The sequence below is a fragment of the Typha latifolia genome, chromosome 1, assembly GCF_019914945.1.
Source record: "Typha latifolia isolate L0001 chromosome 1, TyphaL0001v2, whole genome shotgun sequence".
Classification (NCBI taxonomy): domain Eukaryota; kingdom Viridiplantae; phylum Streptophyta; class Magnoliopsida; order Poales; family Typhaceae; genus Typha; species Typha latifolia.
The window spans coordinates 4,979,756-5,005,868 of NC_133086.1; the positions used below are offsets into that span (position 1 = coordinate 4,979,756).

The 26,113-nt window shown below is 36.9% G+C and overlaps 5 protein-coding genes across 10 annotated transcripts; all 5 read right to left on the bottom strand.

Moving 5' to 3' along the window:
* Window positions 1–11: 11 nt before the first annotated feature.
* Window positions 12–4,756, bottom strand: LOC140785419 (delta(24)-sterol reductase-like). 2 transcript variants are annotated; one of them, XM_073133262.1, is made up of 3 exons: window positions 4,551–4,756; window positions 1,196–2,443; window positions 12–782 (listed from the first exon to the last, which is right to left on the bottom strand). In XM_073133262.1, exons 2-3 carry the CDS (start codon window positions 2,432–2,434, stop codon window positions 339–341), a joined length of 1,683 nt encoding a protein of 560 aa, XP_072989363.1. In that variant the 5' UTR covers window positions 2,435–2,443; window positions 4,551–4,756; the 3' UTR covers window positions 12–338. The 2 variants fall into 2 exon arrangements, with proteins under 2 accessions (XP_072989363.1, XP_072989362.1); XM_073133261.1 differs by having other exon boundaries at window positions 4,218–4,576.
* A 1,135-nt stretch (window positions 4,757–5,891) lies between these two features.
* On the bottom strand, window positions 5,892–9,286 carry LOC140780324 (uncharacterized). 2 transcript variants are annotated; one of them, XM_073125781.1, is made up of 6 exons: window positions 8,782–9,286; window positions 7,705–7,976; window positions 7,458–7,592; window positions 7,012–7,068; window positions 6,552–6,686; window positions 5,892–6,394 (listed from the first exon to the last, which is right to left on the bottom strand). In XM_073125781.1, exons 2-6 carry the CDS (start codon window positions 7,972–7,974, stop codon window positions 6,329–6,331), a joined length of 663 nt encoding a protein of 220 aa, XP_072981882.1. In that variant the 5' UTR covers window positions 7,975–7,976; window positions 8,782–9,286; the 3' UTR covers window positions 5,892–6,328. The 2 variants fall into 2 exon arrangements, with proteins under 2 accessions (XP_072981882.1, XP_072981884.1); XM_073125783.1 differs by lacking the exon at window positions 8,782–9,286 and adding an exon at window positions 8,548–8,775.
* Window positions 9,287–9,631: 345 nt separating this feature from the next.
* Window positions 9,632–12,606, bottom strand: LOC140780323 (transcription factor ILR3-like). 3 transcript variants are annotated; one of them, XM_073125779.1, is made up of 6 exons: window positions 12,525–12,606; window positions 12,302–12,414; window positions 12,144–12,191; window positions 10,977–11,054; window positions 10,647–10,809; window positions 9,632–10,193 (listed from the first exon to the last, which is right to left on the bottom strand). In XM_073125779.1, the coding sequence occupies exons 2-6, from the start codon at window positions 12,397–12,399 to the stop codon at window positions 9,903–9,905; spliced, it is 678 nt and encodes a 225-aa protein (XP_072981880.1). In that variant the 5' UTR covers window positions 12,400–12,414; window positions 12,525–12,606; the 3' UTR covers window positions 9,632–9,902. The 3 variants fall into 3 exon arrangements, with proteins under 3 accessions (XP_072981880.1, XP_072981879.1, XP_072981881.1); XM_073125778.1 differs by lacking the exon at window positions 12,525–12,606 and having other exon boundaries at window positions 12,302–12,485; XM_073125780.1 differs by lacking the exon at window positions 12,525–12,606 and having other exon boundaries at window positions 10,045–10,193; window positions 10,631–10,809; window positions 12,302–12,486.
* Window positions 12,607–13,568: 962 nt separating this feature from the next.
* On the bottom strand, window positions 13,569–22,307 carry LOC140785041 (coatomer subunit delta-2). Of its 2 annotated transcripts, none has more exons than XM_073132741.1 (12): window positions 22,189–22,307; window positions 21,805–21,890; window positions 21,277–21,316; window positions 20,136–20,359; window positions 19,265–19,507; window positions 17,596–17,761; window positions 16,496–16,797; window positions 15,547–15,733; window positions 15,307–15,460; window positions 14,813–14,875; window positions 14,619–14,715; window positions 13,569–13,857 (listed from the first exon to the last, which is right to left on the bottom strand). In XM_073132741.1, the coding sequence occupies exons 2-12, from the start codon at window positions 21,805–21,807 to the stop codon at window positions 13,768–13,770; spliced, it is 1,569 nt and encodes a 522-aa protein (XP_072988842.1). In that variant the 5' UTR covers window positions 21,808–21,890; window positions 22,189–22,307; the 3' UTR covers window positions 13,569–13,767. The 2 variants fall into 2 exon arrangements, with proteins under 2 accessions (XP_072988842.1, XP_072988850.1); XM_073132749.1 differs by having other exon boundaries at window positions 21,805–21,886; window positions 22,185–22,238.
* Window positions 22,308–22,956: 649 nt separating this feature from the next.
* Window positions 22,957–24,863, bottom strand: LOC140798684 (gibberellin 2-beta-dioxygenase 6-like). Its single transcript, XM_073152687.1, has 3 exons — window positions 24,267–24,863; window positions 23,819–24,140; window positions 22,957–23,385 (listed from the first exon to the last, which is right to left on the bottom strand). Exons 1-3 carry the CDS (start codon window positions 24,722–24,724, stop codon window positions 23,155–23,157), a joined length of 1,011 nt encoding a protein of 336 aa, XP_073008788.1. The 5' UTR covers window positions 24,725–24,863; the 3' UTR covers window positions 22,957–23,154.
* Window positions 24,864–26,113: the final 1,250 nt, after the last annotated feature.

The following is a 26,113-nucleotide window of genomic DNA, read 5'->3' on the forward strand; positions in this document are numbered from 1 at the left end:
AATGGCACAAATCGAGCAAATTTAACAGAATGATTCATACTGCTGTTGGAAACTACAAAGTTCGAGCTTTGCATCGTATGTCTCATTCCTCAAGCAGGAAGCTCTAGAAGAAATAAAACCTTATGATAACTTCATGCAGCCACACTTTGGCGAGTCATACGAATTGAAAACTTCCAGTCGGGTTTAGTTACTAGAGTACGAAAGGGGCTTTAAACCAACAGGCAGAAAGATGCCACAAATTACACCATCAAGCTGAAACTAAAGCAAATGGGAGAGTTCACAGAACCCACTAGAAAGGAAGAAGATGTTTATGGTCTCAAGTTACACCGTCAGTCAGATTAAGCTTGTTCAGCATAGGCTGGTTCAAGGATAGCTGCTTCAGCTTCCTGGACCTCTTTCTCAGTCTTCCGCCCTTTCTTGGACTTGTAGTAGACACTCATGAAGGTTCCAATTGCACTGTATTTGCGGCGGCAATGCTCGTAGTGGGATGCATCGAACATCCTCCAGAAGTCCTTCTCGGTGAGCTCGGAGACTGCATACTGGGGCTGGAAACCATGGTTTTGGATCAGCCACTCTTCCATGCGGCGGACAGCTTCTGCACCATTATATTCCTCGCCCCTTAGGACAGGTCCAGGAGCATAGTATACACCAACATCTGTGAACATTTGAGCATAGCTTGTGTCTCCCTGTCTGTGGTGAAGGTCAAAACCAGGTTCGGGATACACCATAGTTTTTATAGGAAGCCTAAAAAGACGATGGGGGCAGAGCCATATAGGATAAACCTGAAATGCACAAGAATAATCACTTTATTGGAAAGAAGGGCCCCTCGTGTTCCCTAGGTAATTTTACTTTGTACCATGGAACAAACTTGTCAAGTTACAAACTACACAGCATCATTAGAAAGTACTATGATTTGTCTCAACTCAAGAAAAACATAACATTAAATATCAGAAATAACAGAAATTGACTCGTAACCAGCCGGGGGCCATAATGAATTCAAATGGCATCAGTAACGAATATCTATCTAGAAATGACCATCAAATGATGAATTTAAGAAAAGCATTCTGGTTTAGTCAGCCAAGAACAAGTTGATAATGGAAAATTATAAAGATGAACAATGCCTGAAGGCAAACTAATAGTAGCAAGCCTGCATAGAGCAAACATTATATCTGTGAATCAAAGAAGAGAAATATACCTCCATTTCTTGGTGCACAAACTCAAGAGCATCCCCAACTTTGTACAGAGGAACCAACATATCTTGGATGACATGCATGTCATGGTAATAGTTTCTGATAGCTTCACCCTGGGTGGCCTTAAGCAGAGAAACCTTTGGTGGCATCAACCACCCAAATGCCCACCTGAACCACCATTGGTCAGCAAACGGAAGGATCAATTTCCCTTCCCAATAGAGACACCTGGTGTGCCTGTGGTAATATTCTCTGGTGGGTATGTATTCCACGAATTCCCCTCTCTTAAGTGCTGTCTGAGCATGTTGGTAGAACCAACGCTTAAACCACCATCCCACACTATTAATGACATTACCCTTCCTCTTTGCCTCTTCCTTGGATGCATACATCCCAGTCATCATCACAGCCTCTGATGGATTGTATATCATTCCCTCAACAAAATCTGGAATCTTAGATGGGTCCCCATCTCGTGGAGCAAAAGAATCAGCATATGCCTGTGCTATTTGCTGCAGATTTCCTTTCACAGGAGTGTATGTTAGTCTCATATATTCCTTGATAGGTATAAGTTTTATCTCTGCTGAAACAAGGAATCCTAGAGTTCCTTGAGACCATGGAATACCATAGAAAAGGTCTGAGTACTCATTGTCCTTGGTAGCCCTAACAACTCGCCCATCTGAGAGCACAACTTCCATGGCAACCACTGTATCAGAGAAAAGACCATATATATGAGAGCTTCCTTCAATTCCATAACCATTGATTAATCCTCCAACTGTAAGATCATCAAGCTCCGCAACCACAGCAAGGGCGAGATTCATAGGAACTGTAGCACGAGTTATCTGACCCATGTTAACAAGAGGCTCCACTTTTGCAATCATCCTCTCTTTGTCAATCTCAAGGATGTTTCTAAATGCAGAGAGATCAATCTCAAAATGCCTCGCACGCTTATAGTCCACATTACGCATGCCAACAGCAATGTATGGCTTCCTTGCTGTGCACACAAGACCATCTTTCTTTGGATTTCTCTGCTTAAGACGATTCACTACTTTCTTCACATTCTCGTCATGTTCCTTCTGACGGCGCTTTTCTGACTTCATAGCGGATCTTACATCTCCCAAAAATAAACTGAAGTAGATCAGGCAAGAGATGGGAAGGACAACAAAGATGACAATTATCCATCGGAACTGGACAAAGTACTCCACCAAAACCTTCTTCCGTTTTGGACGCAGAGGTGCTTGTAGATCTGACATGCTTATTGACTAAATAATAGAGACAAAGTAAGTAATCACATTAATGTTAAATAATCAAATAAACGGTACCCTAACATTTGGGATTATAAAATAAACACAGTGTAACTAGACAAGAAAATATTATATAAAGGAGTAAAAATTTCCTAAATCATGAAAGTTGAGACCAATGATCAAACATGCTTAATATTTGTAAAGTAGATATGATCAGAAAACAAACCAAGCACTAGCATTGATAGACATGGTTGTTCTTTAGGCACTTTGTTGTAACATAACCATGTCTGAGAAATTTCACATGAAGTTATATAAAATGTTCGGGTGTTTGAGTGAAGAAGGTGAATTTTGCAAGGATAAGATACTAAAAGATGCTAACCCAAAGTTTAATTCCACCAGTATCTTTTGTAAGCAGATGTATTACTTATGTATAGAAAATACATAGGTAATTTTAAGCTTAGATTGATCGAGCCGAGCTCTGATCAAACTTGAATTAAAATTAATTTCAAGCCTAGATTTGTGATAAGGTTAAATTGAAATCATTTTAATTAGACCATTTTGAGCTTGAGCCAAAACGAACCGATTAATAAGCAATTTCAAGCCTTAATCAATTCAACCCAAATTTTGAGTCTGATCAAGCTTGATTTAGGCTTAAATTAAACTTAAAATAAAGCCTAATTTAACTATAAACATATAAACTAGTAGAAATGTTCATATATTTGAAAAAGACATAATAGTATCAGAATTCAGAACTAAACTCTACAAGTTCAAAGTACATGACAATCCACTTAAGCAAATTTTCGAATATAATAGAAGAATATTATTCATATTGTATAAATAATAATAATAATTAGTATTATTTTGAGTCTTATCGAGCCTACTTGATCAAGTCAGCTCATGATCAAACTTGGATCAAGAATATTTTCGAGCCTCAATGAAGGCCTTTAAACATGCCAAATATGTTGAGCATCAAAATACTACTTCTAATAGAATGAACTACCTTGCTTGAGGACAGAGTGACTATACCAGCTTTTGCTAGAAGGGTGAAAGAAGGGTCTCAAGCATCATGTCAATTTTAAACCAAAGAAGACCTTTATGTGGAACTACCATCCCTATTGCACTAGGAGACTCAGGAATCACACAAATAGAGTGGATCAGGGTAGCAATAACCAGACCTTGGTTACAAGCAGATCATTGACTTGGTCAAAGGAAAACTTCATTTAAATTCCTAGAGAAGAACTTCAAAAGCTAGATCGGTTACAATAATAACTTCTGGCACTTGGCAGACGTGTAAACCTCAACAGAAAACGCTCAGATCCAGCTATTACAACGATAAATGAGCGCATACAAATCAATCGTCAAAATGTAAAGAAATCCATACGCCTACTAAACTAAGCCCCAGACATCTCCCTGGAACATTACAACCGCATTAATCACAACAAAGAGACCCTATGTCAGGTGAACCTCAACAGAAAACGCTCAGATCCAGCTATTACAACAATAAATGAGCGCATACAAATCAATCGTCAAAATGGAAAGAAATCCATACGCCTACTAAACTAAGCCCCAGACATCTCCCTGCAACACTACAACCGCATTAATCACAACAAAGAACTCCGGTAAACCTCAACAGAAAACGCTCAGAACCAGCTATTACAACGATAAATGAGCGCATACAAATCAATCGTCAAAATGGAAAGAAATCCACACGCGTACTAAGTTAAGCCCCACACATTTCCCTGCAACACCACAACCACACTAATCACAACAAAGAAACCCTATCTCCGATTACCTCTCCAAATGCTGCTTCAAAACTTTTGCCTTCCCTCGAAACCTCCGAGGAGAAAGGCGGATCACTGCGGGAAGCTATATTCCCAATAGCATTATATAAAACTGATAAAATCTCAGATCTAAAACCTCCAGATTCCCCAGAAGCGTATCAAACATTAGAACCACGTGATGCGACTGAAGATAATCCAAATAAAATAGCGATCTACGTATGTGACAAAAGAACACTTCCTTCCGATCTAGGGTTTTGGGGAAGGGAAAAAGATTCCATCTAGGCATTTATAAACGCCATTAAAGCGATTGGAAAACTCTGAGGTGAGTTTAATGGATATCTCACCGGGGGAAAATGGAGACCGTTCTCTCTCACCGGCTCGAGCTCGAGGGACGAGTGGACGGCACCACAGCAGCAGGAGTGGGGTTCTAAATTTTAATAGCAGTGACGGTTTCTCCGAAGACTGGTGGATTGTCTGCACAGATCGAATGAAGGAATTTACTACATCGGAGTACTTGGTACCTCTTGGCTGCCTGCCCGATATCCACGCGTCGTCTCTACCTAGATAGAAATCTTCGGAGTACAACTGTCAATATCAAAGTCCACCACCACGTGGCACCAGTACATTCCTTGGCATATATATACTTCATAATTTGTATGCCAACTATTGACACGTTCTAGAAGCAGTCCGAGTTGGCGGGCTGGATCCGAACCCAAGAAATTATTTCTTTCAAATTTCGAGATTTAAGCTTAATTGTAAAAGAATATTATATTACAAAAATAAAAAATAAAAAATATCTAAGATACTCTTTGTTTGACTTTAAAAACGGGTTCCCTCTTTATTAACATTAGCTTTTAAAAAAAAAAACTTACTTAAAGATATTAAGGTATCTTATACGACAGTGTTAAAAGCAAATTAAAGTGCTTGAATAATAGAGTACCCATATGTTAAGGCATTTACAATAGTAAAGACAAAATTTCCTTAAAAAAGTTAATAATGAAGACAAAACATAGGGTGCTTTTAATGATAAATTTCCTTTTCTTTCTTACTCAAATTGTTAAGCAATGTATAATTGCTCATGTATTTGGCTGTTGGTGTATATGAGAGAGAGAGAGAGAGAGAGAGAGAGAGGTGCTACTCTCCACATCATGTGCTACTTTTATGTCGGTTATTGAACTCATCTTGTAGTGTTACAAGTCCATACGTGCACTTGATAATTTGATAATGCCAGTACTCAAGATGTACTTCATAGAACACAATTGGAAGTGCAAGATTGGAGGAGAAATTATTGTACTAATTGGAGTGATGAGATCACACCTGGGAGCTAAAATCATGTGTTACTTGTCTCTACTTCTGGATTTTGTTTGTGTACATTTAGATCTGTCAGACAAAGTTATGTTGGTTGTGATGATCCAATTTTAAAGCTTAGTGTCCACTAGCACATCCCATGGTACTTTACAATAAGCTGAGGGGCCAACGCCATTTCAACTCGAGTACTTGTATTAATTTATTAGGTCACAACCTAGTGGAAGTTCTGTGCGCTTGTTTCATAATTCTGCATTGTATACTGATTGGAAATCAACTGTTCCATTTTCAACTGCATCTGAAAAGGTAAAGCAACTATCATTCCTGCATAATTTATGCGAGAATTTAAGGGATCCAAAAGCAACAGACATGAGGCAAAATGAAGAACTAGCAAGATTCTCTTTGCCACTTGTTGCCAGATAAAATTATATAGTAGTATACAATGTGCTTGATGTTCAGATGTGGTTGTTTTCCCTCTCAAACAAATAGAATCTTGACAAGAGATAACCTTTACATCAAAATATTTGATGACTAGCTGTATAGGAATGGAATTCCGAATATATCTTGTTACAGATGAACTAAAAGGAGGTGACGATGAAAGGATACAGGATCTCGGACATTTTAACATTTGATAACATTGATTTCCTTAAGGTTCATCCATCTTTCATGGTTCTGAAGTGGAAAACTCACCAGCTCCATTTACGCACTTGGTGTCTTCAGCGAGGGAAGAGGTGTGAAGTTTTTTTACTTGCGATACATTTGCAATTATAACCCCTTTGCAGAAAGGGAAAGGCACAAATGCCAATATGATAATCCATCACTTGTAAATCCATTCCCTGGAGCGCCCTCCAGACTCATCCATGTCAATAAAAATACTCACTGCCTGTGAAGGTAAAGAAAAGAGCATAAGCTCCTTAAAGTATATACATATATATGCTGTGAGTGATGCTTTGAGGAAACTAAAAATTTCATACAGAACTGAAAATATTATAATGCAGCTTGCAAAATTCAGAATAGTATAATACAGCTTAAATAAGTACCTTTCCTATTCGAGGCCGTTCCTTCAATTTTTCCAGACTATTTCGAATATGTGAGACAGCTCCCCAGCATTTCAATGTGTTTGCCACATCATCGAGCCTCAATATATACTCCTCCTCAGTCAAAGGAAAAGATCTCTAACAGAGAAATTAATAATAGATATGAAGGATTCACAACACAGATTAACAGAAGTTCTGTAATGAACCTTTAAAAGGGTAGATTACAAGATCTACAATTAAATGATCATTAATGTTACTAATTTATGTCCTACTTCCGAATTTTTTTTCAAGTAAACAAATTGGGAATTCTCATTCCTTCCGATTAAATCCAAAACTTAAGCTAACTTCTCTGCGTGGGCCTCCACCAGTCCATTTTAAAAGACAATATTTCATGTTGCTGCTAACACGGCATCAAAGATTTAAATAAATCAAAGTGTTGAAAAATATTAACAGATTAACTTACTTGTTCCATGTACTTCCACATGACGTTCATCGCCAAAAGGTTTCTTCCCATGAATTCCTGTATAACAAGGGAAATTTCACATCAGAAACTGAGTGCCCAACAATATATATTCATTCAAATGTGTTGAGAAATTCCCATCATATCTGGATTCAAATAATCTCTGCAACTTTAAACCTCAAAAGTTTAGTATGAAGTCATAAGTACTATTTCCTCAAAAGATAAGCCATATCTATAACTATTATCACCAAAAGTTGACAATAGGGGCAAGTGAAGAGTTGGAAATAGTTGCCGAAATATTATTGATGAACTTTTCATTATGTAGTTAATTTGCTAGCATATTTCTTTGTGGATTTCTTAACATACTCTTATGCAAGTCTCAACCTAAAATATGTATAATATGGTAGGACTATCACCCAAGTTATAGCATGCAACTGAAATGGAAGTACCTTTTTTATAAGTTGCACATCATATGATCTTCCATATTTTTTCCTGATGAGAGTTGCAAGATCCACCCCACTAAATGTTGAATCGTCTGTCCCAACGATTCTTTCCAAATCCTCACGGGATAACCCACGATTCACCTGAAAAAGATATATAAGGAACTCACATTATGGGTTATATCCACTTGCCCGCATTACAGAGAATAAATGTAATCTCAGGACCCAATAGCATGACAAGGAATTTATGGAGCACCTCTTCCTTTTCAGTTTCCTTGTCCTGATCATCTTCAGAATTGCTTGTTTCTGCATCATCACTGGATGCTCTAACAGTAACAAACTTAGAATGTGGCTTCCTTCCATGGTTATTTATGAACTGTTGACCTTTAGCGGAGAATGTTCCTCCAGAAAGGAATTCGATATTTGAATATCCCAAGCATTGCACCTTGTTCGACCTGCTTCTTGAAGAATTCTCAGAAATTGGCAATGGTAGATTCCGAGGGTGCGGACACAACACAATCGTCATTCCTGAAACAGAACATTGTCATTCTGTTTAGGATGTCGAGAATGTCAACAAAAAAAAAAAAGTAAAATAACATCGGATGATTTTACTAGAATGAATTATGCGCCATGAGCCAAAAAATGAGCTTTCATTTGATACTGTAACTAACAGATAAATGATCCTATATTAATACGCAAGTCATTTTATATTAGGATTCCATACCAGTGTATCGAATAAAGGCAGTCAAACAAAACTATACAGATGCTAGCTGCCTTGCCTATCCAGTGGCTATTCCTAAAAACAAAATCACATCTATCCCCTTGCCCAGACTTTTGTCAACAAAAAAGCAAACTTATATTTTTATAAAAAAAAAATTGCAACAGTATAACCCCTTGGTTTTCCCCATTCCCTTAAAACATATTTCTAAATTAAAGGTACCATAAAAGAACTCACAGAACTCTTCACTGACACATATTTGGAAAGTATTAGGTATTGGCTCATCACCTAAAACAGATTGCTAGAATCCTCACATTTCAAATAAATAGAAGTAGCAACAGGCAAAGGGAATTAACAAACTAGCAACAGTTTTTAACATACTATGTTAATTAAACCGCCATGACTGCTCCAACTATGCACAGATGATTAAATGGCAACTATTTAAAAGGACCAAGAAAGTAGCAGAACAGATTAGTTGTCAAAGGAAACGAAGCATGATCTCAATTTGAAGTGAAAGAAAGAGATAGAGAGAGAGAGAGAGAGAGAAAGAAGAAAAGAAGCAATCAAGTACATCAAAATCTAACGAAGAGAAAGGAAGGTTCGGAAAACAAATACCTCTCGGAGATCATACAAGGAGAGTTCCCAATCGAGAGAGGGCGAGGCTAGGGTCGGCGCAGGGATAAAATTACGAGGGCCTCATCTCTCACTCGGCGATTAATCGGCGCGACGTTTTTGAAATAGAGGTCAAGAGACGACGAGCTGCACTTGGAAATGTGGAGGAGAGGAGGCGCGGAAAAGGAAACGAGCGAGCGAGCGATCGACCGACCGACCGACCGAGTGGTTTAGATTGGCTTGGATAAGTGGATAAACAAACTATTGCTTCACGGAAAATAATACGAGACCCGGATATTTAGATACGCATCAAAGAATTGGAGTTGGAATAAGGATGGATAAACTCCGATAGCAGCGTGGAGAGTTATCCGACGTCGACTTGCCGAATGCGATGGATCCTGTGCTTCGTCCCCACCCATGGGAAGGGCATAATAATTAATAAGCCTTTTTTCTTCTTCTTCTTCTTCTTCTTCTTCTTCTTCTTCTTCTTCTTCTTTAGTAAGAATGTGACATAGAGTTTACTACAGCAGTACGAACGAATAATATGCATCATAATTCCAGAAACTGTGTTTATGCTTCTGATGGTAAGTAGACCTTTCAGGATCAATAAAACAAAATCCCACATACAATAGCAGTCATGCATTGCCAAGAGCTGAATCTATATGTATCAATGGATCATCAATCACTGACCTCCTTGATGTAGTCCAAAAAAATCACAGCTTTTGCTCCAAACAACATAAGGATTAATGGCAGAACAAGCACAAGAGTTAAAAATACATGGTATTATAGTACAATGAGGGGTACGCAAAGGTGATCATTTGGAAGATACTATGGAAAACTCAACTTGCTCCTCTTTACCTTAAATGCTCCTGAAAATTTTGTTTATAGGAAAAGGAGAAGAAAATATTTAGGAGAGCTTCAAACACAGAGGCTCGAAGTACTGAATACTGGAACAAGCATTATCCTTGCAGTTCAACATATCTTTAACTTTCCGGTGATTGTCTTCCACCGGCGACAACTGATAATACCAAAAATTTCTCACCAGCTACTCAACTTACTTCAAGATCAGATACAGAGAAAGCATAAGGGTTAGCAAGTAAATGTAGCTACTTAATATTTGAGGGCTATGCATTCGGAGGCCAGAGCTTTGGGTCTTGCTTTGTGTCTAGAACAGCAGGTGGCAACCATTGCCACATTGCCATACCAGGGAATGCAGTAAAAGGAGTGGCCTTGTTTATTGGGGCTTGACTATGAGGAGCCAATGGAGCAGCAGCAGCAGCAGCAGCAGGATGGAAAGCAATTGGATGTGGCATGTATCCTGCTGGAGGCAGACTCATGGCTTTAACTTGTTGCTCTAGTCTCTCTTTATCATCCTTCAGCCTGATCTTTTCTTCTCGCAGCTCATTCTTCTCCATCTACAATATAATAGAAGATGTATGTGGGTATCATAGATTACGATGCACTAATTTAACAAGGGACTAGGACATGCTAATTGTTTGTCTTAGAAAAGTAATGCTTGAAACCTTCAAGCAAACAGAACTATATCAGTATTCCAAAGAACTGGTGATAAGAAAATAATTTAATTTTGCCTTTCTCAGTACGATTCCCTAACTTTTCCAGGCCTCCTCCAGGCTATTCCGTTCTTTTTTTTCATTTTGTTTCACTCCAAGTTTGTAACAATTTCATCAAGCAAGCATGTGGAGTTCCCTAGAAAGGCATCACTTAAAAACAGACCTATCACATATCCAATCTCAACAGCAATGTGAATACCAATAAATGCAGCAGATATAAGCAAAAAGACAAAAGCAAATTCAAATCTGCAGAAACTCATCTAATTAGAAAGAAGAAGCACCGTCATAGGGTGAGACCTTCAGATCTTTAATCATTTCTTGCAGCTGTTCATTTGATTCTTTAAGCTGTTGAGATTCACTTCTAAGTTGTACCACTATACGAGATGCATCACTCAAAATACTTGCTTTATCAGATTTAGGCGGTCTACCAGGATCAAGTATGGAACTCAACTCCAGAAACCTAAAAGTGAATAAGGAAGAATCAGTTGTAAAGGTCACTTATGAAATAACACTAATAGTATGTACAAAGTACTTTGAGCGAGTATAAAGAGAGAGGGAGGAGAGAGGGATGTATAAAGGACACAATCTTATTGTACTTGCCTCCTTCCTTTTTAGAAGAGTGAGTACCTATCATTTAGCCTATCACGCCGCATTTTCTCACGGCAAGCTTTAGACTTGGGTCCCATACAAGATTCATCTCTTGCCCTGCAATATTTTAAACTTAAAGAATGTTAGGTTTTTCCTACACCAGGCAGGGGAATAAAGCAGATGAAATGAACATAATATTCTGCTTATAACAAATACTTTGATGCCAAGTAAATATAACATGCTATACCTGAAAAATGCTGAACCTCACAATGTCATGCATTAAAAGAAGTCAATTGTAGTATGAAATTTATCCAGTGTTGTAAAATTGCTTTTTCTAAGATAAAGCTATCAAATTAAGTAACTTGGCCATAAAATTTGCAAAATATGCAAGTCAAAATTATGTCTCTTGACCACCAACTAGCACAGGCTGCACAGATAAAAAAATAATTACTAAAATTCACATCCTTCTTCCCATACATTTGATGGTTCCACTTGATACCTTAAAATACAAAGACTAGTATAATCCTCTGCTATACTATTATATTTACTATCACCCTGTGAGGGATGATATTAAATTTCATCACTTTATTTCATTATCAGAAGCATTAAACAGACAATATACTCCATCGATTTTGGGCAAAATTCATCAAGAAAAAATTGCGTGAGCAACACTTTCCATGCTGCTAGCTTTATTTCATTATCAGAAGCATTAAACAGACAATATACTCCATCGATTTTGGGCAAAATTCATCAAGAAAAAATTGCGTGAGCAACACTTTCCATGCTGCTAGCTTTATAACACAATATATTTGAACACCAATAGGGCTGAGGCTACCAAGCAGAAGGGAAGACAATCAATTGTGGATACTTACAAGAGCCAACTACTCATGCATAGATGCTCCACTGCTTAATGTTAGCTACAGTAACAACTTATTGTCAAAGGACACCTCCTAAATTCTCCTAGACAACCGCAATACTCGTCACGATGCCCAACTCTTATTGTTGGCATTTCCAAAACACTCATTCGGTTGCCTCTTAATCTGCAAAGCACACAAGATAACCTAGTGCATCTTCGAATACTCGAAGCTCTTATTGAATGTTTCACCAAGTGGGTGATTAAATCTTCGAAGTTTTTCTAAAAACATAAAGATTAAAAGATACATCATCCATATCACCGCAATTAAAAACAATCCACAAAGATCATACCTTTTCCTCGAGCCACAAGCATCTCCATACACCTCCTCAACCCCAATTCTGCCACAATCTCACAATAATCGCACCAAATCACCACCAAAACACCACACGCATCAGATATATCTCCGAGAAACCCCATTGAACAAAACTAAGTGCTTCGATCTCCATACCCGGCGTTGGCAGCGGTGAAGCTCTCGAGGGCGCAGCGCAGCTCCGCGTCGGACCCTCCTCCGTCGATCCAGTAGTCGTCAATCGCGTGGGACTCCATCTCAGCAGTAGTAATCTACGGTTAGGTTTTGAGGAATAAGAGGAGAGAGGAGAGAGGAAAAGAGCGGTTTTGGAAAGGGAGTAGAATGCGTAAATAAGCTTCGATTTCGCGGGGGAAGGAGGAACCTCTAAGAGAAATCTCGACTGTCGATTCGCAAAGATCGACGGAAGTGATTGATGTGGTCCAGTTTATCGGGCGGTGGGCCCCTCCCTCCTCTGGACGAGGGGATTCGTCAGCGGATGGATTGCAACCAGGAGAAGGAGAAGAAGAAATTAAAAGGCAAAATAATTTATTATTTTTTTAAATAAAAAAGTAAATATCGCTGTAAGTTGGTGGGAATCGTTGTCTGCTAAGTTATAGCCATTCAATGTGCTCTTCATGATAAACCATCGTTAAAAAAGAAGAATAAGCTAAGTGCTGCTAGAATAGAAACATAGGAAACTAGCAGAAGTATCTGTAAACAATAATATTATGTATTATATATGAGAGAATTCGAGCTAAGGCAAGTGTGGTTGGTGGAATGAGAATGTTTCTTTATCCTTTAAAACATAGCCTTACGTGAATCTGTAAACAATAGTAACAATATTCAAGTCGGCGACGTCGTCCATAAGTATACAGACTTCCGATCGTTGCAGCGACGTTATTTTGGAACATCGGTCGAGCTTTCCTGACTGGACGTGTTTTATATTATTAGCCACGTCAAAAGCCACTGCGAGAGAGGCAAGAAGATGATCATAAAGGTGAGACAGGAGCCAAGTGTTGGTTATTAGGGTGCACGAATGTAAGTATCTTGATGTGTTGTGGATCTTCTGATTACTTTTGTGTCTGAACAATTGTGTTGGTATCTCAATAGATGTTCTGCGAGTATGGAATTCCATAATTCAAGCAAATTTTTTTTACTTACAGACACAAATGCCATTCAGAAGCCTCTCACCATATAAAAACGCGAGGCTGGAAACAAACTCTGATAACCATAATCTCGCACGCAAGCAAAGAATGATTCATGGCGCATATAATTAATTTTATCTTCAATTTTCGTTTATATTGTTAACCAATTTCAAGACATTTACCTCAAATTCATTTTCTACTGATATAAGTGTTACCTGATTTTGCCTACAAAGCATGAGCAACACAGTAAGCTACTGTCTAATGCTGGTAAAGAAAGTATGTCTATCCAATTGATCCTTCAACTGAAGGATTGAGGTTCTTATGATATAATATAAAATGAACTTGTCCAAAAAGAATTTTCTTCCATAGGAAGTCCACGAAGATACATGAAGAAATAGTAAGAAAAAGGTTCTACTCCGCTCAAATCAACCGAGCACAAACATGATTATAATGTCATAAGTAGAATATCAACAGCAAACACTAAACGACTTGGTAAGTATCAGCAATCAACTGAGTCCTCTGTGTAAATTTTGGAGCACCATCACCTCTGAGCGGCGTTAGGCTAACAACCTGAAATAAGTTGTCAAATATCATGCCATAATACCATAAAAGATGCATAGAATATCAACAATGTTGAAAATTGCCCATATTAGACCAAAGAACAAACATGGTATCAATAACTATTCCACCATAAAAGTATGTGTCTACGTATTCAGAAAAAGGATAGTGATATATAAGGATCTAAATAGCTCAATATGCTTTAAAAATCAGAAGATGTTCTAGAGAATGTCATAGAATGTCTACATGAAAATTCAACTCAGCCATGCAGATCGCAATTCATTAGAAGAGATTGAGGAAAATGCACTAAGATGAACTTTGATGAGGGCATTTAACAGGAGCCTAAGGTCAGAGTGCAACAAGAAATGCTTGAGAAAAAGAAAGATAACAGCATAAATTTTGTAAAGTGATTCATCGTCAAAAATATTTACAAAGCGTGGTCATAATGTAGTATGGTTGTTTAATTGGTCAGCCCAATGCAAATATAAAGCTAGAGAAGATGCTATTCATGTTAGCAAAAGTATCCTCAGATTTTTCTCCTCCCACTAGAATCAAATCAAAGAGAGTAATACACAGCCTCACCATACTATAAGTCAAAATAATAATAATAATAATAATAATAATAATAATAATAATAATAATAATAATATATACTTGCTCTTTCATATGAATATAAAATTCTTCAACCAACAAGCTTTACTTCACAAATAAATCCTCATTTAAAAATTTGTACGGGAAATGTAAATCTATATGGTCAATGTGGTGTTTCAAACCTTAACGTCACTGTATGTGTTGGCAGCAGTAAACCTGATAGCTATAGGGAAAAAGGCAGATGAATCTGCTGGAGGGACAACGAACTCCATTGATCCACTGATGAAGAAACATAAGTAGAATTAACCAACTTGAAGTGCTCATATAATCCAGTAATATGAGAGGCTACTCTGAATAATTATCAAGTTCTACTTGCCTGCGATTAGATTGGTCAATAAGAAGAATAGACCACTCCAGCATGGAGTTCCTTGAGTCGTACCTGAAAAGGAGGATCCGGATTTTAGAGGAATAGGACAGGAAACTTAGGTCAAAAAACATGCAAAGGTTAAGGAGCTGATAAATCATCCACCAAATACGCTGCAGCCTGCCCTTGAAGGGAAGTCATTTGATAATACCTAGGCATGCAACCCTAAGAGTCTAAGTATGGCATAATCAATATAACAGAAATGGTCCTACAAAATTTCGGACAGATGCTTCGCAAGTTCAGTACATGAGGTAATGGAACAAAGATGTTGCATTAAAGTTTTAAACAGTTTCCATTAACATTTGCAGTTCAGAGAGAGGTAATGAAACTTCTAAATTGTTCCGGCCATATATATATATATATATATATATATATATATATATGGAATCCGTATCATTGAAGAACCTTAGCAGATCAAAAACAGAACAATAGTTTCAAACCCTTACCTCCACTCTCCATCTACTTGTCTTACACTTGGTGCCTCCCGGAGTGCAGGAAGAGGTATTGAAACCACAACATTTTGCAAGTCAAACATATCAGAAGCTTCATACTCGATGTTCACAAAAGTTTCATTTCCAGAAACCGAAGGCCAGCAGTTGACTGAAAGAGCAGAAAAGTAGATTGAGCAACATTAGATAATATCTCGCTCATGATAACCTTTTGGACATTTCCAACAGATTACACACCAGTCAATGGCAAAGAGGCTTCATCCATTCCCTGTATTCTCCATTTCATGAGACCAACGTCATTTTGACCAGTGGGGAAAGGCCTGTTTGGATCTTTTAATCCGATGATATGCTGGCTGTTGAACAATTCTTTGTTGATATTAGGATGTGTTTTGAAGCTAAGGCCCGGTATATCTCGGTTTTCAATCTGTTAATGAAATGCACTGTCACCACAAAATCCAAATTCCACATCTATATTTTTCATGTAGCAGGTTAAACAGATCATTTGCCCAAGCCCAGTAGGCAGGATTCCCGTGGCAATATCACTTAAATAAGTTACAACAATGTACAACAACAAACACAAAAGTTGCAAGCAACCCTTTCATCATCGCTGAAAAATACAATCTGTGCATTTATATATCATTGCATAAAACTGGCATGGCTTCAATTAAGAGGCTGGCATATTCAGTAAGCTCCTTATGATGAATTTCTATTAAGTTTATTAGTTGGCCCAGATCATCAATCACTAACTAAAATCAAAAGCAGGTAACACATGATATGCAATAAGCATGAATTATTCATCAGTTACCAAACAAATATATCACTGTCACTCAGCACCAACTACATGTGAAATCTAAATGTAAAACGGAGTCCTAATACTCTCACTTTGAAGGATATGGCAGTCATCCCCTTGGCCTGGCATGTGAACCATCATTTGTTACTTGGCATTTTATGTTAAATAATAAATAGTAATGATACAGATACAATATTACCTGCCTGTAAGAGAAAAGCAATCTATTTTATCCATATGCACAAAATTTTGAGCAGGATTTCCAGCTACAATTAACTTACAGGGAATTATTATTTTAATCCATTTGCGGCAAACATTCTTGCATTAGAAAACCGAAAAAATGCATTTTATTCTTGAATGTTTCTATCGAAATGTCGAAAGCAGAATGAGAAAGAGAACCTGAAACTGAATGAACCCATCCTCCTGGTTAAGAATCTGAAGAGAGAGAGTTCCTTGAAGATCAAAATTACTGACTCCACCATCTCTCTTAATTGTAACATTGAGTCTCTCTTCAATTGTCAATGTAATAGGATCACTAGGTGGAAGCGATGACTTTGACAGAATTGCACTTGGCTGTACATCCTCAAGAATTTCTTCTCCTTCAGCTTTAAGAGATTCCAAGAACTTATTTGTCTTCTGGGTTTTTCCTAGTTTCATGCCAAGTCCTTTAGGTGGAGCTGTAGCAGATGCAGCTGGACGTCCTGCATATTCATATTTGGTAAGTGAATGTAAAGAGGCAAATCTCAACAATTAGGGAGGTTAACAATAATATCAAGCACATTTTCCCTACAACATACAGTTATAATTCTTCCAAACATAACATGTCAGATTGTTGGTTGTCAACTAATAACAAAGTGCAAGTCATATTATGGACCTAAAAGTATTAATGTCAATATATGACTAAAAGAAGAGGTATGAAGCTAATAATAGTTATGAACAGGGGTTTCACATCATCGTTTTTTTCAAAGAAATGTAGACTTTTTCATCTTTATCAAGCTCATAATATATTAGCACTAATTTTACTTTACAGCATTAGTTAAAGTTCATTGAACATGAAATTTTAAGAAAGATTCTTACGTTAATACAGCTGAATGGAGGAAAATAATTTATTATAGCTGACCATAAATTGTTGGGATTCACAGCTGCTTCCATCAGTTAAACATGAAAACTATATTACAATTAAGATAATTCAAGAAAAACGCAATAAGTGCAATAAGTCAGCCATAGAAGATGTTGAATCAATAAGCTATGAACTCGCTAGCCATAAAATATCTGTCAGAGTCATTTCCATAACAATAAATACTTCTGAGAAAGATTTAAGTTACTGCAAGGTTGCACTTCTTTTTTGGAGAAAACAGTTTTTGCATCTTCATATCCTTGATGAATAGAGTAAATTATTGACAAAGAATAGGATATCCAAGAGGAAATATAACCTCTCAAAAAAGAACCTAGCAGAATTTTACTTGTAATAAGGCCCTTATGAACTAATGGTTACAAACCTTTGGACTTGCTGGAGGAATCCAAATCAGTGCTCAATCCAAATCCAGAGCCACTCCCGAAACCATTTCCACTGCTGGAAATACTCATGTCGCTAAAGCTACTTTCGATTCTTCGAGGACCAGACATAGACGAAAAACCTCCTTTGTCACCTCTGTTTTTCTCAATCTGCAAATATTTATAGAATTCCATATACCAACCAACAATGAAAATTTAACACAAGAACTCATAATGAGATATACAAGTTAATCATTGATAAACATGACTGGCTCAAATCTATAGCATTTACATAGTGAAAATTTAATGGTGCTTGTGAAGGTTTGCCAGAAAAGGATAAGCAGACCAATTTTTCAGATTCAACCTGATTCCGTCAAAAGCGTGTTTGATCGAACATTACAAAGAATATTGTGACACGCAAGAGGTTCTCCCAATTGACATTAATTTCTCTAGATCATTACTCTCTAAAATACTAAAAGTCTAAAACTACTATGACCACTTGGTTCAGATGTAAACACAAAATTGCACCAGGAAGAACTCAAATTATTTTAATAAATCAGTAGAACTGTAGAAATACAAATGCCTCGATGATGAATCATAATTAAAGAAGGCTATGTGGAACTGTTAGCCATGCCTCTCTCTCTCTCTATATATATATATATGTATATTGACAAAATCATGCTCTTAAAATGATGTGGAAACTAGCCTTGGGTCTATTTGCTAGCACAAGAGATTTGGTTATACTCCCCTTGGAGTCTGGATCATACTATTTAATCAACCACTGGCAATGATAACTTCATGTTTGTCCGTGTGCAGCCTTATCCCCACAAATACGAGTATTTTCATATGAATTGAACCAAACCACCAACAAGAATGCAACCTTCAGTTGACTAACTACAGTTATACTAGTCCAAGAAAAACCACAACTTTATTTATCACTTGCACACAGACAAGAATGAGCATGATTTTATCTTTGATACAAATGCTTAACTCCTCCAGTGGTCAATTTTCCAGAAAAACAATTACACCTCTTATATTTACTTTTCAGTTTGAGCTCAATTGATAGTAAAACCTTCTGGCAAAGTATTTGATCTCTAATTAAGTAATTAACTAGCTTCAAAATGCATGCGTATATATACACAACTTTCAAAATTGAAAGCCTATATAAGAAATCAACTTTAAAAAGTACATTTGCCACTTTACATCTACCTTGTATATGCAAAAATGCAGGTTAGTCACGTGAAAGTTTATATTTCACATTTATCAGTCTATATTATCATAATATAAATTTGTCTCCCTCACTTTTGGTAGAAAGTATTCGTCTATGTCACATCTGCAGCATAAAATTATTTCCTATTATTTAGCTATGCTTGTATATCTTATCCAGCAACATTGATTAGTGAAATTATTGTCACCAAGAAACTATGTTATAATTCTATGGTGGAAGATATATCAAAGGTTTGTGAACTCAATAGCATGATGGTGAATTGTATTTATTTCATCTTAACAATATTTAATAGGAAAATTCCAAAAAGTGCAGTTCAAATAAAATTTTCTATCAAGTCCATATTTAAGACTAAGTAACCAAACAATAGTCATTATCTATTGCAGACTCACAGTTAAAGTGCTTTACCCATGTAAAGAGTAAAAAAGGAAAATAAAATATCAGGATACCTTGCTTTTGTCGATCTCACTTGCTTTTCGCTTCATTACATCCTTAGTTTCATTGATTTTGCTCTGCATGACCAGCTTATGCAATCTTTCCTCATGGCTTTCCATCTCACAATACTGTTTAACCTGTGCAACAGTCACATTTTCTTTGTTGCCCAGAGATATGGCTTCATCGAAAGCAAAAAGAAGCTCAAAAGCCATCCTGCAGATGCCTTCTTCATCTAAAGAAAGTGAGTATTCAGGTACCTTTGTACAATTTAAGGAAACCATTACCAAAACAATCCAATAAAATGACACCCACGCTTTATGAGAAATTAAAAGGCAATGATGGAATTCACGTAGCAGAAGAAATCAAGAAAATTTCTGGCACTTTCACCACGTGAAATAACTTAGGATGCAAACTTATCAAAAGAACAGATATCCCTCACTAAGACATTAATGGTTGGGCTAACTTGAATAGTTTCATATCACAGCCTGCAAAAACAAGGTTGGGACTATAGTGCATTGACTGGAGGCCTAGCTTATTTGACTGGACTACAATGGAACAGCCTCAATCTTAGGTTTATCCTGAAATTGACTAGGGTACTGAATGACCACACCAATGATGAAACCTCAGGTTAATATGTGCTCAGGCCAGGCTTTATTCTGTTAGTACTGGGACAAGGTGTACCTCATTCCAAATTCAGAAGTGGCAGGACCTATTGACCCCCACTATTTTCAAGGATTACAGGTACATCAGTTTATCTACATTAATCTTTAGCATACAATTTTGCGAAAGCATCATTAATACTAATGAATGCAATGATTAACTGCCTTAAAGAACAGAGGCAGATTTATGTGAAGCACACAAAAGAATCAGTGCAGAAAAGGATACAAGTTTTGATAAAAGTCTCAGTGTCTCCAGATCTTCAAGAATGTTACTTTGCTTGTTTGTAACAAGTAGCAGATATAAAGCCTCTATAGGTTGGTACACGTAGCGCACATTTTCAGTCTCAACATAGGTGTGTTGTTTTCCAGTTCCAACCAATTTTGGAAATGCTGCAAGTAGTCCTTCTATCCTTATGCGAGACATATCAACAAACTGTCTTGAAACCAGTGCTGCAATCCAAAACATGTCAGCACTAGAAAAGTTAATGCCAACAATCAGACAAAAAATCTCTAATGAATGCATGCCAGCATAAATAAGTATCAGAGTACTTTCAAGTAAACTAATCTAGCAGATATAAGTTAGCGAGAAGTTAGACCAATGACTCATTCGTGCATGGAATGTGTATGTGTGCCTACACTATGTAGCCTGGGTTGGCCCCACATCAATTCATAAAAATCTTTAACATCCCTTGCGCCCCACTTAATATATAATTTTTCAGTTTTTATTTTTCTATTCTCTTTGACATTATGAGCTGCTTTGCTCGCAAGGGCGAAGTCCATATCATGATTCCCCCTTTATGTTTCCATACTAGGTGGGGCCCACGAAATTGGGAGAAGTTTCTCCCCAATGCTGGAACCAAATCCAAAATAGAAGTGATTTCTTGACAAGAGATTAACAATATACTGATTCACAAAAGTAAATCACTAAATTAAAACTAAATTAGTAAACTATATTAAAGCTCACAAAATGAAAAGTTACGTGTCAATGATTTGTCTATTAAATTCTGAAGGCAAAAGAGATTAAGAAAAAAAACTTGTACGATAGGAGTACACTAGATGACTCTGGAAGATGCATAGTTAAGTATAACACTGTAAACTAAGGTAAAACAATCTGATCATGGGGTATGACCATAACCATATTCTAGTATTCACCACAAATGGCTATATTCTTAGAATCATGAAAGATCTTGACATTAAGATTATTCTCTATCTGTGCTTTTTCTTCACTGTTTTTCTGCTTCAGAGAAATGCATTAGATTGCTTTCTAGCTGGCATCTATAGAAGAAAATGGAATTCAAATCATTTACCATCACAAATTGAAAAATAAAACAAAGAATGTGCAAAATAACATTGAAATGCAAAGTTACCTTTCCCAGATTTTGTTATAATTGAAGCTGCAAGAACCACCTGTTGACAAAAGCACAGATCTAAGTCATTGACTACAAAAAGCTGAATAGAAGTTATACTGGAAATTACTCAATGAAATCTCATATAGAACAGCTCCGGGCAATTTATCCATGATGCACAGACCTAACAAAAGGAATGAAGCTTATGGGTTCCCTCAGATGATTCTTCATTTAGAACAAGAGAAATCTATACATCCAGGTGATGTTTCTTAAGTTATTAGACAATACACAGAAGTCTGCCACAGCAAACTTAACAGAATATAGAAGAACTCAGACGATAATAATATAAACAGCAACCAGTACAAATGAGCATGACAGCAACTGAAATGCTACATGAATTTCTAACATTAATAACTGAATAAGTCTACATTTACATAAACAATCGAAACATTGAAATTTTCCACTACCGTGTTGACCTCGATACAACAAAAACAAACTCATAATAAGACAGAACTACGAAAGTAAAGAAGAACCAGATCCTTATAGTACCATTTTGAACGAATTTGACACCGACAATTATCAATTCAACTTCAGAAGATCTTGCTCCCGAGAGCTTCAGCAATTTCTCCAACTACCTACAGAGGGCAAACAGTTGAGAAATTAGATCTCGGATAAATTTTTCAAATCAACGCTATCAAAATGCCAAACAAATCCAAAATTTCTACAATTTATATCTATCTTGTAACAATGCTTACGGATCTACGAGAACACAAAGAATCTAATACATATTTTTCAAATTTATAGGGCTTAGTAAGCGATTCGATGTCAGATCAAGTGCGCCGTCTAAAACGAACAGATCTGACGATTGGAAATGAAACGAGCGGGAGGAAATGAAGATCGAGAAAGAATGGAGATGAGATCGTAGAAACTTGCCTGAAATCGAGATCTAAAGTTCCCACCTGAGAGAGAGGGATCTGAGACTGGAGTCGGATTACTAATTAGGAGGAAGGGGGTCGAGCTCAAGGGAGAGAGAAGGGCTAGAAAGGTAACTTGGCGGTCGTGATGCGGTAGGTCCCACTCTTCTTGCTGTTGTAATTGGATCTGGATCATTCAGTAATTGTCCGACCCGGATCCGATACTAATATACATGTGGATAACCCACAAACTGTCGCTCGTTTTCACATGGTATTCATTCTTCCATTTTTCTAAATAATATTTTAACCCCTCAACTATATAAAATTATCATCTTATCAAATAATCCTATTGATTTTTAACTCATTTCTCTTCTTCTTCTTCTTCTTCTTCTTCTTCTTCTTTTATCTAAAATAAATATAAAACGATCTTCATTATATTTAAAATTTTATTCTTTCTACGAAAAAAACAGCCTCTAAAAGGATAAACTCCCCTTTTGACTCCACATATATAAACCAATTTGATCAATTAACACTGCATAATAATTAGTAAATCCTCAGCACCTCAGGATAGGTAAAGGATAAAACCAATGAATCTTTGTAACCTATACAAGAGTTTTTTATGTGTATATCATTAAATATAAGACTAAATCTTAATCATTAAAATATCATTACCTAATAGAAATATATAAAAACTAGAAATAAAGATATTTAAATCATTTTTGTATCTAAATTATTTAAATTTTAATAGCTAGTTAACTCTAAATTATATATGTAAGAAAACCATGTGTTTTAAGTAGTAACTAATATCAATATTAAACAAGAAAATTTTGAAGGATTTACATGCAGAAAAATCTCTATAGAGTCATACAAGTTAACCATGCTATATATAGGCTATAGCTCCTGTAACACATATACATGAGTAAGAATTTAATAACTTTTGGATAACATTATTAGCTACATAATTAAAGAATCATGAGTAAACAAGCTACAGGAGAAATCTTGGAAGCCCCACTTTATGCCCTGTTCTTCTGACATCCTCCTGCACCTGCTTTCTGAACTCCCCAAAAGTGAACTTCTTGTACATAGAAGGCTCTCTGCAGCTCCCAATGGTGGATTCGTGTGAAGGGCAGAGGAAATAGGCTATGGAATATCTCTGTGCCTGGGCATTGGCAATCACCTTATGCTCCACACTTTTGTATATGCCATTGCTCCATGCCTGTCATCATTTAACAGTTTAACTGATTTAATCGAGAATCTAGAAATGAATGAGATATACATCACCGTAGTAGTTAAACTAGTTTCACGGCTCTCTCTCCCTCTCATTGTCAGTGCAATTCTCCTAACAAGTGTATAGGGTCCACTTAAAAATTCCAGATTCTTGCAAATTGAGGAGGAGGAGATAAGTATGACTAGAAAGATGGCAACTTCATAGAATATAAGATATAAAAACTATTATTTTCTATGTTAGAGTAATTGATGAGTTACAGAATCTTCACTTATGAAGTTAAATCTATTTTTTGGGCTGGATATTTTCCAACAGTTTTAAGTTTTTTAGAGTAGTTTAACCGGTCTACATCTTAGAGCACAGTCGAATGAAGCTTAGTCCTACCATTCCTCTAGAAATCAAAGGTAGCAACATTTCAAGATACCTGAAAGAGATCTCCAATATTGACTATGAGGGCGTCTGGATTTGGCTTGACAGCAACCCATCTGGAATCCTTCATCAGCTGCAGGCCACCAACTTGATCTTGATGTAGGATGGTGAGGAAGTCACTGTCTGTGTGAGGGACCAACCCAAAAGCTTCCCATGCGTATGGGCATGTGGGATAGTGGTTTAATCTGAGGAAGCAAGTGCTCTTGCTGCACTTCTTGGTGGACACTTCCCCATGGAATCCGAGATTCTCAACTAGAGCCCCTGCAACCTTGTGAGCCAATTCTGATAGCTCTCCTGCTAACTTCTCCATCACCTCTCTACTTACACAAAACCTCTATATAAGCCCCACATAAAAAGATTAAAAAAAATTTATACTATTATTCACTAACGACGTAGAAGTTTTAGATATAGTATATACCAGAGAAAGAGAGAGAGATGTATACCTCGTAGAGCCGAGTTCCTCATTCCAAGAACCCTCCTCTGAGATCTTAGCAAGAGGGACATGAAAAGCTTCAGACCAAGAGAACTGCTTCGCAGAAGTAGCCGTGGGAGTGCCCCATCGGTAAGAATCATTCAATAGCTTAGACCTGGCCTTCGTCTCAAATGGCATCTCAAACAGCTTCATCTGCTCTCTCCTCATCTCTGCCAATAGCTCGTGGCTGACACCATGGTTCACCACCTGGAAGAAACCCCACTCCGACGCCGCCTTCCCAATCGCCTCGACGCAGCCCAGATGCTTGCCGCCGTTTTCGCTCCGCAGACCACTTAGCTCTATCAATGGAAGCTCACACTCATCTACAATCTCACACAGACACAGCTGCTGAATCTCCACAGATTTGTCGACCAATTGCTTATAACTTTCTACCAGAGGAGGTTCAGATAAGGATTTAGAGGAAGGCATGATGCTTAAAGGATTCAGAGTAAGCGGTGAGGATTGAGGAATGGCAAGGTCACAATTAGATGCTGCTACTTATACTATGCTGCATGGCAGGCCTAGAGAATTAAAGATGGGAATAATAACAACTAAACATGCAGCTCATGTAGACATGACACTTGGCATGATAGGAGAGAGCATTCTTTTGATGTCCTGGTCCACAATATATTTACCTATATATATATATATATATGTAGTTGACTTTGCTGCTTAAACAAATGAAACGGCTACTTAAGCTTTCTGAAAAGTTCCATAGCAAAGTTCAATTAGATTTATACACATAGAAATAAATAAGCTTATCCTATGAAGAACAAACAAAATAAAATAGAAAAAAAAACGTGGCAAGTAGATTGTTTAAAGGAATCATAAGTCCTACATTGTTCATTTTATAGTGGACATCAAATTTAAAGCGTTCATACGCTAGGATATGATTAGCTTACTAGCTCGTGGTCTGCTAAAAAAAAAATTAAAAACTAAGATTTAAAAGCAGAGACTTAAGATCATGCGAGATCAATTAATTTAAGTGTGATGCTAATTAATTAGCAAGAGATTATTCAATAGATGCCACAATATACTAAATCACTAGTTGGCACGATTAAAGCCGACTAGTGCACGGTTTTATGCACATCGCTGAATTAAATCTTAATTGTTAATTGACAACTTATATCAACTCTAGGATTAGGGTAGCGAAAGCCTAAAAAAAACTGCCAACTCTATTGGATTAGACCAGCTAGGTTTGGGATAATAGAAGTAAAACTAATTAATGGGATTTAAAAATCAGAGGCCGGCGCCTGCTCCTTAAAATTTGTGGCACATCGCAATTCGCACGTGCCTTAAAGCAGAATAGTCACACAATAATAATAATAATAATAGTTTTAATAAAATTTTAATATAATCATAACAATAGTGATAATATATGTTAGTACAAGTACGCATAGAAAATGAGTTATAACAAACAGTTGATGCTGATGGCTGGTATTCGATAACATTAGTTACGTATGTTATGTACTGATAGGATTATCTTAGATTTTTTTACATATATAATTTTCGTGAAAATATTTTAAAATATTATGTTACATTCTTTATGAGAGTTTTTTAAAAACACACCATCACCGAGCCATTAATCGAGCTGAGCCTTGGCATTAATATGAGAAAATAGACCACTAAATAATTGTTTGGGTTGCAGTCTACCAACCCCTTTTTTTGTATCATTTGCTAGCCTCTCTTGAGCTCGAATACTAGATATAGGTTAGATAAAGAGTGAACCCATCCCTCCATATAAAGACAATTATATCTCACTAAACTTTTTAGCTAAAAGTCATAATCATTCAATCTAAGTTCAAAGTTATTATGCCG